At 37.0% G+C, this 19,854-nt stretch overlaps 1 protein-coding gene across 12 annotated transcripts in view; it reads left to right on the forward strand.

The window, feature by feature from the left end:
* MAST4 (microtubule associated serine/threonine kinase family member 4) overlaps positions 1-19,854 on the forward strand; it is a 569,183-nt gene that overhangs the window by 479,866 nt on the left and 69,463 nt on the right. For all 12 annotated transcript variants that reach the window (XM_054487547.2, XM_063664864.1, XM_054487548.2 and 9 more), the window contains 2 exons: positions 9,570-9,639; positions 15,357-15,435. In XM_054487547.2, the coding sequence (XP_054343522.1) occupies positions 9,570-9,639; positions 15,357-15,435 (149 nt within the window). The remainder of the gene's footprint in view (positions 1-9,569; positions 9,640-15,356; positions 15,436-19,854) is intronic.

Raw genomic sequence — 19,854 nt, forward strand, 5'->3', positions numbered from 1 at the left:
GTTGTGTGTGGCTTAAAACAAGCTCCACTAATCACACTTATCAATTATTTTCAGATTGTCTACTAAAGATATCATGGATGCATGTACAGAACATAAATGAAAGGACCCGAAAGGCCGTGTTCCTATTATGAATAAAGGCAAATTATGTTTTATGCAAGAAGGAATGATAAGAAGAATTAGAGTGAATACTCTTAGTTTTGCTTCTGATAATCAGTTGTTGAATCTAGATCCCGTGCCTTGATTTTAACTGTCCTAATAGTTTTAAATATTATAATATTACATAGACCATATAATAGGCATTCTGCCTCAAAAAAAATGAAAGCAAGCATGAGATGCACAGATTTTAAGTCAAATATTCATGTTTGTTAGGTATGATTAAAATGGAAACTGGTTTGAACAAACATGAGTAAAGTTGATAGTGAAAATGTAAACATGGTTAATTAATGTTTTCTTTCATTATATATATTATATAATATTGTATGTAATTGTATATATTATATATGTATTTTTAACAGAGGTTTTAAATCTTAACCCAGGAACACAGGAGCAATAGAAGCTTAGCATGTGGGGAGGGGTTCCTATTTTAGAGAGAAGGGAAAACTGTGCATATAATTGGGTAAGAGTAGCAATAGGATTTGGGGTGGGGGAGGTTATGTACCTGCCTAACCCAGGAGGATACCTGTGGGCATTTGGGACTTCTGGATAATTGACATGGTATGATATACTATTTGTTTGGTTTGATAGGGAAGGAATTTCAGGTCTTAATGCTGTTTTGAGAATACTTAGAGGTCAAAGTGAGGTGAATGTAAAACAGGCATCGAACTAGTATGATTGAGACAAGGAAGAAGAGATGCTGAATTACGGGAGGAAATAGGGAAGTGAAAAAAAAATGTTAGGACTTCCTGGTTCAGAGCTCTCAGGGACAAGTGGAAGCTTAGAACATAATTTACAGTATACAAGAAATTCTGAGGCTGTGGTTCTCAACCCTGGCTGGCACATTAGAATTATCTCATTTAAAAGGGGTGGGCCAAATTCACCACTATGTAATATATCTCTGTAACACAACTGCACTTGCACCTCCAAAACTAGAAAAATAATTTTTTTCAAATGTTGACATATATAGTATTTGATTTTTAAATATTCTAGTGTGATAAAGCATACTTTTGTGAAAATAAAATTTCTATGCCCCAGACATTATATGGAAAGCTAATGTTGTGTAAATAAGATGGCAATTTTTCTATTACTTGTAATGACATTTTAAATGTGTTTCAGAAAGTGCCTGGGATTAATCACAAAGGGAAAAATAATAACTTGACAGTGAAGAACTGGTGGACACCACCTTAGCCATGTGACCAAAGTTATCGATAGCAAGATAAATCAATCTCATGTACCTCTGGGTATGTTACACTGAGAAAGATACTTCATCACTTACATGATATTGCTCCCCCACAAATTTCATAAACTGAATCTAGTTATAAGGAAATACTATGTAACCCAAATTGAGGGACATTCTGCAAAACAACTACCTGCAATCTTTTTTTTTTTGAGACGGAGTCTCACTCTGTTGTCAGGCTGGAGTGCAGTGGCGCAATCTCAGCTCACTGCAACTTCTGCCTCCGGGGTGCAAGCGATTCTCCTGCCTCAGCCTCCTGAGTAGCTGGGACTACAGGCACACGCCACCACGCCCAGCTAATTTTTGATGGGGTTTCACCATGTTGGCCAGGATGGTCTGCATCTCTTGACCTGGTGATCCACCTGCTTTGGCCTCCCAAAGTACTGGGATTACAGGCGTGAGCCGCCATGGCCAGCCTACATGCAATCTTTAAAAGTGTCAAGGGCATTAAGACAGAGGTACAACTGAGGAACTGTTTCAGACTGAATGAAACCAGAGAGACATAGCAACTAAATGCAATGTGAGATGCTGGATCAGATACTAAATCAAGAGAAGAGAATAGCTCTAAAGGACATTATTTGGACAATTGGTGAGATTAAATGTAAATATGGAGTGCAGATTAGATAATAACATTGTATCAATATTGTATTCCCTAATTTTGAAAATAGGACTGTGGGCATGTAAGAGGATGTCCTTGGTCATAGGACATATATACAAAAATTTAGAGTTATAAGACCATGTTTCTGACTTATTTAAATAATATTAAAATCCAAATTTAAAAATATGGAGAGAAATAGTAATAAAGTAATTGTAAATGTTAAACAGGTGAATCTGAGTAAAGAGAGCAGAAGCTCTCTGTACTATTCTTACAACTTTCCTCTAAATTTGAAATATTAAAATAAAAAGTCACCAAAAAGGGAGGTTGGGATAGGGCCTGGGTGTTAGCATTTTTAAAGCTTCAAAGGTGATTCTGATATGCAGTTCCCATTGACACCTGTTTATTGATCTAAGGAAATGGAGGAAGTGAGTGTGAGAAAAATATTAGAGGAATAAATATCTACAGGCCAAGAGTTTCCAAGATTTCCTGTGTGGTTTGTGGGAACTGAAAAGTCAGAATTCTGATTTGATAGATTCTTGGCACATCACATTTTATTATGAAGCAACAGGGTTAAGTGCTTTTGATCCTTTAAATCTGAACACACTTCTGAAGTTAGAAATTGAAAAATGATTAACTTAAAAGGAAAAAGAAAACACCTTTGCACATATTTTGCTTCTTCCAGATGGAATTCATGTGTACCAGAGGCAAACAAAACGTTTAGCATTTGTTAATGGGGCCACATTAAATTTAGTATTTATTTTTTAACAGCCAAAAGAAAGAGATTTATAATAGAGAATACCTTTAGATGGCATTTAGAAAGTTATATGGATATGTGTTTCATTTAAATACTTTCTCTTTGACTAGAAATTACTCAGCAGTTGAAACAAACAGTCTGAGAAAAACCCATTTCCTGGTAATATCCACCCTTCTAGGAAAAAGGGGGAATTCTTTGTGTCTAATTATGTTAAGGAATTAAATCCCTTCATGTAAGATAGAAAAAAAAAATACGAACGCATTAGGTTACATTCTTTAACTCAGAGTTTTATCCAGATTCAGTCTATAATTAATTATGTAAGATTAATAGAATGAATCAAGTTTCATGAAATTGCATGAAGCTTAGGAATATCTGTTACAGTGGCTATGTTCTTACCTCCCTTCCTTGACTTTACAAATGCTGCTCAGTAACTTTAAACAAGGGGTAAAAGTAATCTCTTCTCTGTTGCTAGGAAGATGAATTACTGTAGATGGGAGGAAAACATAGAACTTAAAATCAACTTTCTTCATCACTCTTGACATTCACCAGTCTTTACTTGGGATCACCTTGAGATGTGACATCAATTCAGAGTAATAAGGAGAAGGGTCAATGAAAAGCTAAAACATTCTCAAGAACCCATTATAACACATCTCCAAGGGTTTCCTGTCAATGCCACAGCATTTCAAATACAATACACAAGTTCCAGAGAAACAGCTTCATGAAATGGAGACAATGGGTATCTGTGCGAGTCTTATGACAAGAAATTGACCTCTTATTGGGTCTCTCTTCAACTCCCTACATGTTTTTCTGTCTATAACCTCATCAGTCATTCCTTAGAAAACATTACATGTCCATTTATCAACAGTCTATTGTGAAACAGTACATTTTCTGTATCTGTTGTTATTGGCAGGGTTTTCTTAAAAAGTAAGTATATTTAAGAGCGTTGATTTAAGAAAGTTTCTTTGTCACATGGATAAGGATCCAGAATTGATTTCACGAACTGAGTTTGGAGTTGGATATACACATCTGTATCTATCAGTAGATGTTTAGCTCTTTACATTGTGTTCATCTATGATCTGTTCTAGCAGATAGCTGAAAGCCCTGTGCATAAAAAGAACTTAATAAATAATTATTAAAGTAGAAAAAAACTATTTTCAGTTTGCTATATAACAGACGAGATTAGACACTGAGAACTCAAAGTACACTTTTTGTGTATCTAGATGTAGTACACTTTTTGTGTATCTAGATGTATAACTGGAGTTTATCCCTTACCATCACTTACAGTTATAAATTATTTAGAGAAAGAGAGAAGTGGAATATTGTCTGCCTATTGTTATATTCCATTTAGTTTTACTTATGGGGACAGGAGACAGAATGATTAAAATGATCATTATCCAAACTTTAATATTTAGCCTGTAGAATTTTTCTTCTCTACAAATATTTTACTTAGCATTGTTGACTGGTTTGAATGCCTGAAATAGATTAGGGCCATGAAATTCATTATGCACTAAATAATATGAGATTTAAAAATGTTATTTGCTCTAATGTACAATAAGAAAATTGTAACGGGATTCTTAAATGTTTAGGTAGTCTAAATGTTACCTATGAGAACTGCAATTAAATGTAACATTGTTACATATAATTGCATAATTGTGGACTATGAGCACATTTAATATATTTGAAATTATTTTATGTGGAACCTCCATAAGTAAAAACGACTAAAGCTTGCCCAGCTGTTCAAGTTTTGCCCTTAATTCTCTCTCACACTGATGAACTATATTCTCCCTCCGTCTTCTCTATCTCAATTAATGCCACCATATACCCATTTGCTTCTAAAATCTTGAAGTCTTTGTGTTCTTTTCCCCTTTGTTCCACTCAATCCCATTTTTCAGCAAATCCCATTGGCTCCGCTGCCAAAACATAACAGCTCTTCAATCACCCTATCTAAATCACCATCTGTCTTACCTTGTCTGTGCTGGTAGCCTCCTAACTCATCCCCCTGCTTCCACTCTTGCCTGCTTAAAGTTCTTCTTCTAGCTGTTCTTGCCGCTGGCCACAGAACAGCTAGAAGGCTCTTTCTAAAATGTAAATAAAATCATGTTATCCCTCTCTATAGAGCAGATGATTAGTAAATATTTGTTGGCTCAATCAGTCAAGCAGTGAGTAATGGTGCTATAGCTATGGAAGGGTCAATAAGACAGGGACAGGAAAAACCAAAGATTCAGGGAGCCCAGACTATAAGAAAGCCTTGATTCATTGTGTATAATTCTGTCTTTACTTGAAACTTAAGTATATGAGTCTACTTCTATTCATTGGCCTGCCTGTGAACACTTGACAACTTACCCAGAGAATTCCACTGATGGCCAATCAAGGTTTTTTTCTTGGCTGCTTAGAGTTGAAACAGCTGCCCAGGTTTAATTAATAGTCTACAGTTATATCTGGAGAGGAACCAGTTTGAGACAGGTGTCTAAATGAAAGGGAGATTCCTAGCTCTTTTCATGAGTCACCTGTCTGGGTCTGGTGAGATAGACTCAAAGTTCTCAGGGGGAACGGAACTGTTATTTTAGAGTTCACTCAGGTTGAGGTTCCTGCATCGTGTTCCAGTGCCCACTTTATCTGCTGGTATTCATCATACAAGGAGATCCTAGGTTTGATTCTGTGAAGTTTGGTTTCAGGGTTTTTAAGCAGTGTCCATTTGCCAGGAATCTCCAACAAAGCAATAAGAAACACAGCACTGATTGTTATGGTGCAAATGTCACACCTCATTTAAGGGGATCATCAAATAATGACAACAAGGATTCAAATGGGGGCTTACTCCTTGATCCACCAGGAGTTTAAATGGCAATTATCATTAATTCTTGGATTCCCCCAGTCCTGATAGAAATTCAAGCTATCAGTAACTATCATTTCACAAACAGACAGCTATTAAAAGCACATTAATAATCTATAGAGGGCATAGCATATGCCTTTTAAAAAGATTTGCAGCTTCTATGTGGCGAAGACACAGGACTTCTCCAATCTAATTACAAAGCAATCAAACAATTTAATTAATCTGGAAATCACTTTCTTAACAATAGCTGTCGCTAAAATGAGGCACCCTGTGTAGTACCGTTAGGTAAAGTATGTTTTTCCTACACTGCTTATGAATTAGCCATGCTAGTTCCCCAGGGGGATCATGGAGTTAATTACCTACCTAATGCCTGACCACTACTAAGGTTTACTTTACCAGGTCAGAAACAGCAGCAGCGATACCAGCAGTCTATAAAGTGTCCTAGCACTCAAACATCCAAGAGCCAGCAAATCCCTGGGAGCAGCAGGATTTTAGTTATAAGCAAGTGCTGCACATATGGGCAGAGAATTAACTGGCACCAGTTTTCATTTGGGAGTCTCTCAGGTATTGCTTTGCAGATGGGTGGATGAATTCAGAGAGCAGTGCTATGAGGAGTGAAGGTCGTGTATAGGACTCGGGTTTCACTCCTTCTTACTCTCATCCTGGGGAAGCACTGTGCATGTGCACAGCAGTCAAGTCCTCATTGCTGAGTTTAGAATATATAATATGTGCTTTATAATTTGGCCTGTTCTAAATTAGCAGTATTTTGATTACTGTATAACAAAATAGTATTGCTAAGTCTTCAGAGGCTGAGTAGGAATCAATTTTTATTTCAAATAAGAACAAAGACTTCAGAGATTGACTTATACCTGCCTAATCTGCTAGTCTTATAATTCCTCCCTAAGGAAAATGGAGGAATTTCTGTAATAAGTAACACAGAAGTCTATAGAATGCTAATTTACCCTTTTCTTCTGTTACCACCACCACTCCATTTCTCTCCCAAAATTTCCTATTAGAGGGTCAGTCATTTTCCCAATCTACCCACATTGGAAACATCAGTCACTTTTTTAGCCTGTATCCTTTTTCACTTGTTTCCAATCCGCTAACGACTATGCTTGGTTTGTCCACCAGAATATCCTTTCTATTGACCTTCCATGTCCTGGTCTAGGTCCCTCCTCCTCTGCTACTCCCCTGGCCACCCATACCAGTTACACTCAGGCCAGCTTAGAACCTCTGGCACCTCTCTCTTGCCTCCAAGTGTTTCTTAAAGCCTCTAACTAATCAGTACCAATAAACACAGCTCATTGGCTTTCCCAGTCTGAATTCCCTTCAGCCAGAGAAACTGTCTCGACTGCCTTGCCCTACTGGGTTTGGGTTGTTTCTGACTCCTTCCTGAAGTCGCCTTCTGTTTCTCCTCTTACCTAAAACCTGCTAAACTGCCCTCAAATTGAGCTAGAGTCCCTTGTCCTCAAGGAATTATCTGTTGCTCTAGCCCATATCACTCTCACTCATTTTCTCTAATATCCTCTGACAGTTAAGAGCCTTAATGATAATTCATGTGTGTATGTGTATGTGTGTGTGTGTATACATATATATATATATTTGCATTTTAATTTAGCTTTTTGGTCTGACATGAAACAGGAACATCTGCGATTAGTAAGATAGAACCAACACCTCTATAGTCTTGAAGTTGAAGATATGGGAATTTAAGTTAGGTTTTACAGCAGTGTAGTAGATGAGAAGAAAATGAGGAAAATGTTCAAGCAATGGACCTAGAAAGGCAGCCTAAGATGCAAAGGCAAAATCTGAATATGGGAAATGGTTAATGGCAGCCTTGTTTTTTTTGTTGTTGTTGTTGTTTATTTTTTAGAGCAGAGTTCAATTCACCTCTTTATCTATATCTCTGCCCATTCTTCCTGAAGATGATGGGTCAGCATGGGGACCATTCACTAATATCCCTAAAAGTGAAAAGGGTTTTAAGTCAATTCCTTGTTTCTTCCTTCTTCAGATTAAAAAATATATATTAATAAGCTCTCTGTTGTTCTAGTTGATCACATTGCAATCTCCAGGTATAGTGTTTTATTTACAAAGAACACAGGGCTAAGAATTTGGTGCCAGGTTTCATTGGCCTTATGATTTCATTTTAAGTGAATAGGTGTAGCAGGGATTGTTCTTAGACTGTCTTGGCTTCAGATAATCAGTTATTGTGTTATGCCTAATTATTTACTGGTAGTTTGCTCTATATGGTGTGTGAGCAAATTGAACACTTTTCCCAATTGAAAAACAAAATTTATATGAATATTTCTGGCATTAGATTATTTACTTTAGGAAACAAAATTTTTAGCCATCTTGAAATTTGAGATTTTTAAAGGAATATGAAGAGAAATATACAAGCTAAATTAGGGGTGTCGGGAAAGGGGATGAAGGCTATTGAGAGAAGTTGAAAGAACTTAATTTAGCTGTGTGTAGATAAATGGACAAAATGAATCCTGGATTACTGGATGGTAAAAGCAGAATTCATTTCTCCAGGGGACCAAGGAATAACAGATGCAAAGCCATGATAAATTTCATTGCAGCAGGGGGAAAAATACTTCATGATTCTCTATCCATAAAGAAATGGGCTTCTCAGCACTTCCCAGTTAATTGGCTGTGATTGTGCTGTCTGTCATAAAGGTAATGTCATTTGTTGAAGACATCACTATAAAATTTGCAACCTTAAGTTAATTGAAAAATTTCAGTAGAGATATAGCCAGTCCAAAAGTCCTCAAGGTAACACTAAACTTATCCTCCTTAATGTGTTAGTCTGTGCTTTCTGCACACTGGTAATAAATTGTTTACCTTTACAGCCAGGTACTGACTTTGATGTAAAATCTTGTATTCCTTACACCCAATTACAATAGTCACTTTCATTAAGAAACCAGTAATGTGGCAATTGGCTTGCCCTTAGGGATTAAACATAGCTTCCTGATTTATTTTTCCTTTTTCTAGAAGGTACAGGATTGCGTTGCAGCCTTTCCTTACCCACTTATTTAAACCAGCTACAGTTCCATGTGGTCCTCAGACAATTCCGCCAATCTAATTAAACATGCAGAGGGAAGCAGGGTGGTCTGGAGTGTCCTGAACTTGCCCTCGCCAGCTGCTGGCCAAGCTTTCTCAATGATCAGCAGCAGGTTGAGTGGGCTAATGGGGAAAGTAACAAGCCCCAGAGGAGCTGCCCTCCTTCCAACGAGCAATCACTGCCCCACACCACCCCTGAAGGCCTGGGGAAGATGAGCTCTGCAAGCCTTTGTGTGGCTGTGGCTTTTTGAGGTTGCCTGGCCAGTCACAGTCCAGCTGCTTAGAAGCAGAGGGATTGTTGAGAAAAATAGTGACAACGGGTAATCCTGCTTGAGCCACTCGGCAATGCTGAGATAGATCTGGGTCATTGAGAAATAGGTCCAAACTGCTGTGGTTTTCACAGTGTTTTACAGCTAGTTCTGACACATCCACCTTTAAAATATGTGTTCAGAATATGAGGATTTATCTTCAGGAACTCAGACTCTTATTCATTCTACTGTAAACAAAAAGTACTAAGGCTGCCTGCTAAAATGGAAAACACCTCCAATTGAAGCATATGCTTACCCATGCATCCTGCTCATTGAAATGTTCGCATCTGGAGGGTCACAACCAAGACTTGTATATATTCATTACTCTATCAGATTGAAATATTTGTATTGTTATATCCATTCAGGACTCCTGGTTGGTGATATAGCTGAAAGTATTTATTCATGTGTCTTGCACACTTAGAAAGCCGTGCTGGAACTCATGCTCCCCCATCCCCATCTCCTCCCCCTCACCTACCCCACCATCCCTGGTCCAGGTAAAACTAAACCATTATTGGAGGAAAGGACGTTCTACAGAAATGTAAATAAACTTATTTCTAAGGAGAGAATTCTTGATATGGAAATGATATGCAAAATCATGTAGTAAATTTTTCTCTTTTCTCTCCCTCTAGGAAATAGCCCTCAAGATAGTCCAAGAAATTTCTCCCCCAGTGCCTCAGCCCATTTTTCATTTGCACGGAGGTAAGGATTTTTTGTGAGTGGAGGCATAAGGACTTATAGAGAGAATCCCATTTTCCTCTCCCCTTCCCCACTTCTCCCACTCCCCACTTCTCCCCCTCCCCACTTCTTTCCATCCCTACTTCTCCCCCTCCCCACTTCTTCCCCTCCCCACTTCTTTCCATTCCCACTTCTCCCCCTCCCCACTTCTTTCCATCCCCACTTCTCCCCCTCCCCACTTCTCCCCCTCCCCACTTCTCCCCACTTCTCCCCCTCCCCACTTCTCCCCCTCCCCACTTCTCCCCCTCCCCACTTCTTTCCATCCCCACTTCTCCCCCTCCCCACTTCTCCCCCTCCCCACTTCTTTCCATCCCCACTTCTCCCTCTCCCCACTTCTTTCCATCCCCACTTCTCCCCCTCCCCACTTCTTTCCATCCCCACTTCCCCCCCTCCCCACTTCTCCCCCTCCCCACTTCCCCTTCTCTCCCTCCCCACTTCCCCTTCTCCCCCTCCCCACTTTCCCCCCATCCCACGTCCCCCCTCCCGCTCCCTGCTTCTCCCCCTCCCCTGCTTCTCCCCCTCCCCTGCTTCTCCCCCTCCCCTGCTCCGTGCCTTGTGAGGTCCTGCTCATTATTCTATAAGGCCTTCTGGAAAGCCCCACTGGCCAAAGAGCTTAGGCTGCCACAAAGCTTTGTTTTAACACACCTGCTTTAACAGTTTCAAGGCAGCAATTTAGTGATCCCATTGAGAAAAAGCCATGCATGGGCTATAGGATGTTTTCTGCTTTCTCTTCCTATCATGTTTGCAATTGGGCACCAGACGTCAAAGATAGATGTCTCATAATGGGACCACTGAGTCAAGAGGAAGTGTTTTCATTGTTCAGAGGATAGCAGGCACACAATGTCATGTCACACCATGTTCATTGTGGATTTTCTGCTATGACGTAGCCAAGTCAGAGGAGTGTGCACAGTCATCTCTTCTGTGTTCTGCATGTGGAATTCACCTGCTTCACCCTGTCAGATGAAATCTTCACCTTCCTGGGCTCCTTCATCCCTCTCATGTGCATAGCTTGTCCTCCTCTGCCCAGGAAAAACAGTGAGAAAACAAAATGGCACCTTCAGCCAAGTTACTGAATATTCAGGATAAACTTGGTTTATGGTCTGAATGTCCTAGATATTTGCTCAGTTTTCCTCAGAGGCCTAACTATATCCTGAAGTGGATTAAAGTAGCACTTAATAAAGACATATAGGTAGGTTAAAAAAAATACTTGTTCTTACACATGTGACTAGCCAGCAAAACTTGCAGTGCTCTCAACGACCGTTTGTCAGCATGTCATGCATTTTGCATTACTAAGTCTAGAAAAAAAAAGTTGCAGCATTTTCAGAGTTCTGTGTAATTAAGATTTCATTATAAATCTAATGTAAAAAAGTTTGTTCTTTCATAGTTTAGTTGTTTCCCATCATGTGTTAAATGCCTTTATGTATCTCACCATGGGGACAATACAAGAGCGATAAAAACATCATCTCCAGGGAACTTACTGAGACCCATACACTGTTTTTACCCCCAGCTCCAGCTTTTCTTTTTTTAGCTTATTTAGTACTGTAAGAAAATGTACTGGTCCCAGAAAGCCTGTTTACCCAATGAATATTAATTCATAATAGTGCTACTATTCCAAGTGGAAAAAATATCCTATAAAAATTGATAAATAAGTGTTTACTATAGTCTTGAAAACATATCTCTATAAAGGGGAGAATGCATTTAATTATTATAAGTAATAAGAAAAATGGAAATCTCATGGAGTGCATTTAAACATGACAGAAATCACAGTATCTTAATCCTGGCAGATTTATACAAATGAAGAGAATCTAATAATTAAATAGGTGACTGAAGGACACGTGAATCTGGTTTCCATGCTATTTAAAAAATACATAACCCCCCCCCCCCCCACCGGCATGTTAATTTTTGACAAATAAACCATAAACCGTGACAGGAGATTATCACAGGAGACCTCTAGTTCATTTTGCCTGAATTTCCGAATGGAACTCCCTCCACACTCTTCAAAAAGTATTAATTTAGATTAGGACATGAGTGATCATCATTTTAAACTGTTATTCAAGTAAACAGAACCCTGTGTTATGAAAACTCAAATTGGTGTATTTTTATATAACGTCTGGGATATTTCTCTCCATTTTAGAGTTGATTTTTCCTCAGGCAACATGGAGATTCCACTCCTAGGCCTCTGTTACCTTCCATTTGGTGTACATTGCTGAGCCTTTAAGAAGTAATGTCATTTTGAGACTCCCACATTTTATTGTTTTGTAAAATTTAGTCCAATTGAGGAAATATTGCTCTGTTTTAAAAAGTAGTCTTGGGTAAAGGGATAAAAGTCTGGCTTATTAATCTTTTCTGACCTTTCTTACCTTATGTGATAATACTTCCCTAGTAGCCATCCCTTGTAAGAAAATAGTCCAAGTATAGACTAGAAAGTATAATGACACAGACTTGCTTTCTATATTTTCAAATGCAGATTTGAGAGTGAAATTATCGAATTAATTTTTTACTATTAAGTAAAATAAAAGATGAAAGTGAGAACCATAGTATAGATTTTGTCTGGAGCAAGGAAACATTTTCACATTGCTAATTATGGTATTAATTTACAATCCACCTGATTGTGGACCTACTTAATCCTTTTTTCCCTGGTGGTAAAATGGAGGTTAAAAATACTCTCCTGCCTTTCCCAGAAGTTGTGGAAGTTTATGTATTGCAGACTGCTTTCACTTTTGATGGAAACATAGAGGTCTCCAAGAAATGTTGTGGGTCTCTCCTAGTTGCCTAGTTATTATGCACTAGGTTGAATCTCCAAGTGTATTTCCACAAGCAAATTACTACAACAAACTTGCCTGCTGAGTTCAGGTCATCAGACAATTGTTGAGTACTGGGCTGGAAGTCAGGCCTGCTAAAGATCATTGGCTCTGGTTATCAGTTTCCAGATGATCCTGTTTTTCCTGCTCCCTTTCTGTTTTTATTCATTTGGATCTGCTGAGTCTGATCATTGTAACCTCCCAGTTACACCTTCAGAATTCTGGAGTAGATTTTAGTTAGCTATATTGGCATAGTTCAACTTGTTCCAACATCAACTAGAATATTCGGTGTATCACTCCAGGTAACTATAACAATAAATCTCCTTCCTCTTTATACAGTTAGAATAGCCAGGTTGTTACTGGAACTTTTCATTCTTTCTTTGTTGTATACCGTATTAATCTAAATTTTTGTGAGTGGTATTGAAATGAGGGTTGTTATTTTTTTGCTGATCTTTTTTGTGTCCCGTGTTCCCATCAGATGTTTTTCCCTTCTTACTTTTTCATTTAATGTAACACCAAGATTCCCACCCACAAGGAAAAAGACTCTTTTCAAAAAAGGCTTGTTGCATTGGCAAGAATGTAGTCTTGTCTTCCTATAACATTTTATTGGTAGCTACTGCAAAGAAAAGACAACATTGTTAGCAGGATCCAAACTGTACTGGTGTGATAGCTTTCTTGAAAAAGGGGCATGTTCTCTCTTAAGTACTGTAGATAGCATGTATAGCAACTTCTGATGTGCAGTTGTCATGGTGATGAAAATGCAGTGGTCCTTTGTGCTCCATTTGAGTAAATAGACACAGACAACTTAGGGAACTTTATGAGTTGTAAATTATTTCTGGGCCGTGGCTGTACAGAGTACTGAGCACATTCTTGTTTAAACATCTTTCTAGTTATGTGTTTTCCGGAGCAAGCAAATGTAATTTATGCTTCAGAACTAATAAGAACATGTCTTCTCTTGGAATTGCTCATTCATCTGAAATATGTTCATTGATATCTGAGGGGAAGGAGAGTTAATGAATCACAAAACAAAATCATGGTGGGGAGAAATAGTGTCCCTCACTCTTTCCAGAGACTAGTTTCTGATAATTGCTATTAAATGGACTGAATAATTCTTTTAAAATCATATCCTTTTCTTACTTTATCAAATTGGAGGTGTTTAAAATACATAGTGCAGGTATGGATTCTTAACTCTTTAATAAGTAGCCAAATAAAATAATATCAACCAGTGTCCATTTAATAATCAAGTATCTTTATAAGCATGTTATTACAATTACTTTCTTCTTAAATCATTAACATTTTCAGTTGTTTAAAAGTATTTCAAAAGAACATATAACTTATCTCAATTTCTTTTATCTGGTATATTTACATACATCTTATTTTGCTTCTTTTTTTTAACATACTTGATTCAATTGTACTCCAATCATGGTACAGAAATGACAGGTAAATTTTACTAAAATCTTAACATTGTAGTAGTTCTGTGATTTGTCCACTTGAATTTTTCCGTTTTGTCTTTGTGGACCATTTGCATTTATTGGAGGTTACATCCATGGCAGCCTATAATTTTATTTTTCCATGAATATAAATTTAGGCTAAAATGTCAGTTTTTTACATTGACATCTAACTGTGACATTTCTCAAATTCAAGCCTAATGTTGTTGAATTCCCTAACTTCAACTTATTGTGAATGTATCTCTGGTAAATTTTGTCCACTCTTGTCGCTTGGCAAGTTAACATAATAACAAACGTAATAACACGAATTACAAAATGTCCATATATGACACTGCAGTCTTATTGATCTAAAAATGCGATGTTGCTTTTTTAAAAGTGTGTTTTTCCTTTTTTTGCCCCTTGACAAATTTGCATAGAACATTCAAAATGTTCTGTGGCTTTTGAGGCACAGTCTTATTCAAAATTGCATTTAAAGTAATAGCTCTGGAATGCCAGAGATTTCAGAAAATTTGCTTTCTGGTGTCCCCTTCCCTTTGCAGCAGTATTGTTTCTACTGCTGCATTCACTCATCTGAGACCCTTGTAATGACCCTTATTCACAGCCAAACTCCAACTGAGAAACCACCCATTCTATCATCACTTAAAGATAAAAACCACCCTTTTCATGGCTCCTCCCAGCTTTGCCTCTAAGACTGAGGCAAACAACTTTACTCTTTGCATTAAGTTCTATCACTGGTGGAGAAGGTTTCACTCTGCTCCCACTGCTAACTGGCCAGAGCTGGGCTGCATGCTCAAAGACTCTGCAGGAGGCTTTGCTGTAACAAGCCAGGTCATGTCCGAAGGCAGTAACTCTTAAGAGATTCTAAGCATAAGGTCAGTTACTTACTTAATGCTAAAGTTATTTGACACTTCAGGCCTGAGCCAGCCATGAGCCTAATGATCCCTTCTTCCCTAAGCATGATGAGTAGAACTGTTCTTGAAAATAATAAGCAGAAAGTGTTTCGGATGCAAAGAAAGTCCCCACAGGCCCTTGTGCCATGCTGGAAGTTAGCCCCTTCCAAAGATCATTTGCTCTGGTTATCAGCTTCCAGATGAGAGTGTTTTCCTCCTCCCTTTCTGTTCTTATTCATTTGAATCTGCTGAGTCTGACCATTGTAATTATCCCTGGTATTCATTTTGTCAGAATATATTAGTGAGACATCAATAATATGGATCAACCCATTCACTTTCTACTTGTTTGGTTGTATTGATTCAGTTTAAATAAAAGTCAACCTACTGTATAATGTTTGTTTACCCTGACCCTTGCTGAACATTTCCACATCCTCACAGACTATGTTTGTGTCATTTGTTTGACTAAAAATACTTAGTTTCCCTGGGGTTCCCATGTGACAGTACGCCAGTGTTGGCCTAAGCTAAACTCACTTTCTCAATAGGACTGATGGACGCCGCTGGTCGTTGGCTTCTCTCCCTTCCTCTGGCTATGGGACAAACACACCCAGCTCTACGGTCTCTGTAAGTGCCTGACTTTTTTTTTTTTTTTTTTTTTCTCTTCCTCACAACAACAGAGCTATTACACCGGCAGTGTTTTCTCTGGGTGTTTCCCAGTAGGGAGGAGAAGATAAATTCTGCATGTCTGCCGTTCTGAATAAGTGACGCATCAAATGATGGCCAGAAAAAAATAAAAAGGACATACTTTCGCTGCAAGCTTTTAAATTGTAGTGCATAAATTGAGTAAGTTCCAGGATCACAAGTTTGGAGGAGACTGGAAGCTTTCATTTTAATAACATTTGGTGTAGTTTGGGGGAAAAAACACAATCTAGTTTTATTGCTTTGGTTCCATGCCAGTGACATTAGTGCTAAAAATGCCACTGAACTTTGATAGACTGGGTCTTTCTTCCTATGTGGCTTAGATAGAGGTTTGTTTTGTTTTCTTTCTCCTTCAAAGAAAAAAAAAAGGTAAGTCTTAATTTGTCTATGCCTTCTAGGTAAGAACTTTCTTTTAAGAAGGAATTAAAACAACTTAGAAGAAGGTTAAGATAAATAAAGACATGGTGGAATTATGAAAATAGGATAGAGGAAAATGGATACTCTTGCCCCAAACTATAACATTTCAACAAGAGACCTAGCAATTACTGGAAACAACTCAGTAGGTTAGATGTATGTTTTTTGAGTTTACATTAGTGATCATGTGGGATAACTGTATCTGCAGGGCTATAGAAACAAGGTGGTCATTTAGAAGGGCCTAGTAGGTTGCAGGTGTTCAATATATGGAGTGATCTGGCTGTCTTTGTACCAGCGAGGAATGTGGACCTAGAGCCTCACTTTGTCAAAATCTCTGGTTTATTGTTTAGGGATATCCATCTATTGTATTTTTTATAGCCCCAGCACTGCATTAAGCACATAGATTTAGCCACTTAATAACACTTGAATGACAAGAAACTACAGTTAAATAGATAAATTCTAACTGGTATCACCTCTGCCTTATACTGATGTATTTCCAGAATTCCAAGTATAATAATATAACGTAGATTTTCTGGAGTACCTTTAAAACCAAACTGTTAAAAGCTGTTGGGTTATTTTTACCATCGCTTTATGGTATTTCATTGAGCAGAGGTAATTTGTTTTTCTATCTATTATTCCATTTTGTTGTGATATATGAGTCTATTGTCCATTTAGATCATATTTTTAGAAACATCCTAACAACCTTGAGTAGTTTCAGAGGCATATCAGCATCAGTAAAAGATGCTTAAAAATCCTGAATAGCATGAATGAATAAAATTGTCAGTAAATAATAGTGAAGTCATCCTTGATTCTTATGGCAGTCACTATCAGTGGTTATTGGCAAGTATTTTAGACGTGTCTTTTAACTCCAAATTGGTTTTTTTTTATTTCAACTCTGTCACCTTGCATTGCCTTCAGTCAAGTTTTATTATAACTTGGACATAGAAGTCTCTCTTTTGCAAGAAAAATAGGGGCGAGTTCAGGATTTGTATTCTTTCCATCTTTAGTAAGTCATTCATCATTTTTAAAAGTGAATCCATAAAAAAAGGTGAGCTACATAAAACCAGACCCTGTTTGGTACAAATAATGTTTAAAATAATTTTGTTTTATAAGTACTTGTTATATGTCAGGTGCCGGTCTAAATTCTTAAAATGCATTGGCTCATTTAATCTTAGCAACATCCCATATCATGTAATTGCTCTTGTTTTTTTCATTGTATGGGCCAGAAATCTGAGGCACAGAGAGACTGTTTAACTGAGTGACTGTTTACTGTTCCCTTGTTTTCTCAGTAAGAATACGGTAAGCAGTTTTAGAACCCAGTCTCTAGGCTCTTTTAAAGGAATTTACATGGCATTTTTTCAGATAAACCTTGTAATTAATAAAGCTGACCTGGTCGTCAGTCAAAATGAAATCGTTGCTGTCTCTAAATTCTATATGTGCCTACGGAAGACACCCCAAGACCGTTTTTAGTCATACACACATACTTTGTGTTTCTAACAGCTCTTCTCTGAAGTGTTTATTTTACTGAAGACATTAGTATCATATAATTATTGGCCTCAACATTCCTATTTTTTCCTCCAAAATGAAATTTTAGCTTCCAGAATTACTCCTTTTGCCAACAGACAGAAGGAACTATTTAGATGATGGACTGCAGGTGCTGTAGTGTGAAAGTTCGATTATTTTTTCTCTTTATTGATTGTTGATAAAAGTGATGAGCGAAAACTAGAAAAGCTACTTCTCTATTTTTCTCAGTTTCTTTGTGTTTCTGTTCTTTAAATATTAGGGCAAAAACTGTGTAAAACTTCTTAGTAGTTGCAGGTTTTTCTTTTCTAAAGCTAAGCTGAATCACTCTTAGATTCTTATTTCCCTGGGTTAACTGTCATTTAGCCAATCAGAAATGTACCTTAACTATTTAAAAAATCAAAATGTCGAATATATACAAATAAAATTGCAAGCACTTTGAAAATATAGTTTAAACTTTACAGATAATTTCAGCTATTGTCTGAGTGCCAGACTGAAATGTAAACATTATAATATCTGTGTCCTTTGGCTATTATGGAAACTGCAAAATTGCTAAATGTTAAAAATGCTATATTCTGAAATTTGAAAGATTTAGCCAGATGAAGTAAATCAGTCATCTCAGAGAATATTCAGTGTTGTGGTTTCTTGAAACATCACAGTTTGCAATTAAAATTAATTTGTGGAGCTTTTCCAATATGATATTCAGATAATTCTTAATTTTGAAATAAGTACTATAGATTGTAGCAGTAGGAAGACATTCTCCCATATGTTTCTTACCAGATTAATTATTTTCTGCTGAAAGTACAGAAATAAGAATATAAATACTCATAAAAATATGAGGTATGTCTACAAAATGATATGATTTAATAAAAAGTAGAAACTTGTATGTGCATATGAATACTATCCTTTGCAAAATGGTTACCTGGAGAGACTAAATGCTTACTGAATGATATCATGACTAAGAACGTGGTTTTGGAACTCTAATTGCCTTAAGAACTAGCAGCATAATTTTTTGTGTAAATCTCCATTCTTTGGACCCCTCTCTGAAGTCAATAGATACTGTTGCTGTGCAAGTACAGTTGCATGGTATCTTGAGCCTGGTGTGTTTTGGAATTTTCACATTTAGAAAGGTAACATCCCTGTTCTGTACATAACAGACCAGCAACAGTGGGGCCAGCTGCTCATAATCAAATACATTAATATTTCTGCAGCAGTTTGAATCAACATTCATACTAAGTAGATTAAATATTTTAAACAGCTTCCCATCAGTTCAGTTGGTGCTTTGCCACCAAAAGAGATTACTGTAAACTTAGGAACAAACTTGTGAGTTTGTGGGTTTTGAAATCTTGGATACAGGATTGTGGACATTGATTTACCTTTGAAACATATCTATAGATTCTTAATTCTGTTTTTCTATTTGCTAATTTCCTTATCTTTCCTCTTATCACCACTACTTATCTCCTGCTTGCATTGATTTTATTTTTTCTTGATTTCTTGACTTGATTTAGTTCATGTGTTTTATTTTTTTTTTCTTAGTGAAAAGTGTTTAAGGCTATGACTATACTTACTGAACAGAGCTTTGATTTATCTCATAAGTCTAGTAGTGCTCTCATTTTTTTATTGCTTGTAAAATAATCTCATTACAAAAATCCCTCTTTGTCTCAATATGTACTTAGTAAGATGTTTTATAATTTCAAGTTATAGGAACAATTTTTAAGCTTTAGGCATTAATTTCTAGTTTTGCTGCATTGCAATGTTTCAGTATTTATGAAGGATACTCTTAATATAATGATTTTTTTAAAAAAATGCTTACTAGAACTGACATTTTAAAATAAGTAGTATCTTTCAAAATACACTTATTCTAACTATGTTTCCATTTACTAAAAAATTTCTGAGTCTCTTTTATTAGAATTACTTAAGGAGTTTACCTCCGACTAAAAATGAAAACAATTAGTTTCTTTGCTTTTTAGTTAAATGTTTCAGATTGATTAAAAGCAGGGTTATTTAGCTGTTCATCTCTCCTGTCTTTTCTTGTTCCAAATGTTGAATGACGATTTTCAAAAAGCAAATCTACAGGCATGGAACAAAAAACTTACCACCACTTGAAGGTTTTTTTTTATTTTAAGTTATAGTCTCAGGCCCCCACTCCCCCCAAAGAAAAGAAAGAAAGAAAATTCAATTCCAGATTTTAAAACAGTGGCTTTATTGAGAAAAGGATCTTCTTTAATCCCTCCTCTATTTTATTCATGCCACACACTGATGCATTGTAAAGAGAGGTTTCATTGCCTTATTGATGATCTCACATCATACCATTTATTTCATGTTATTTACCTTAAAGTCAGCATTTGATTTTGAGCAGCAGTAAACTCGGGGGTGCCATGTTCAATTGAGAACTAATCTGTGATACAG

Source organism: Pongo pygmaeus, chromosome 4 (assembly GCF_028885625.2).
Source record: "Pongo pygmaeus isolate AG05252 chromosome 4, NHGRI_mPonPyg2-v2.0_pri, whole genome shotgun sequence".
Taxonomy (NCBI): Eukaryota; Metazoa; Chordata; class Mammalia; order Primates; family Hominidae; genus Pongo; species Pongo pygmaeus.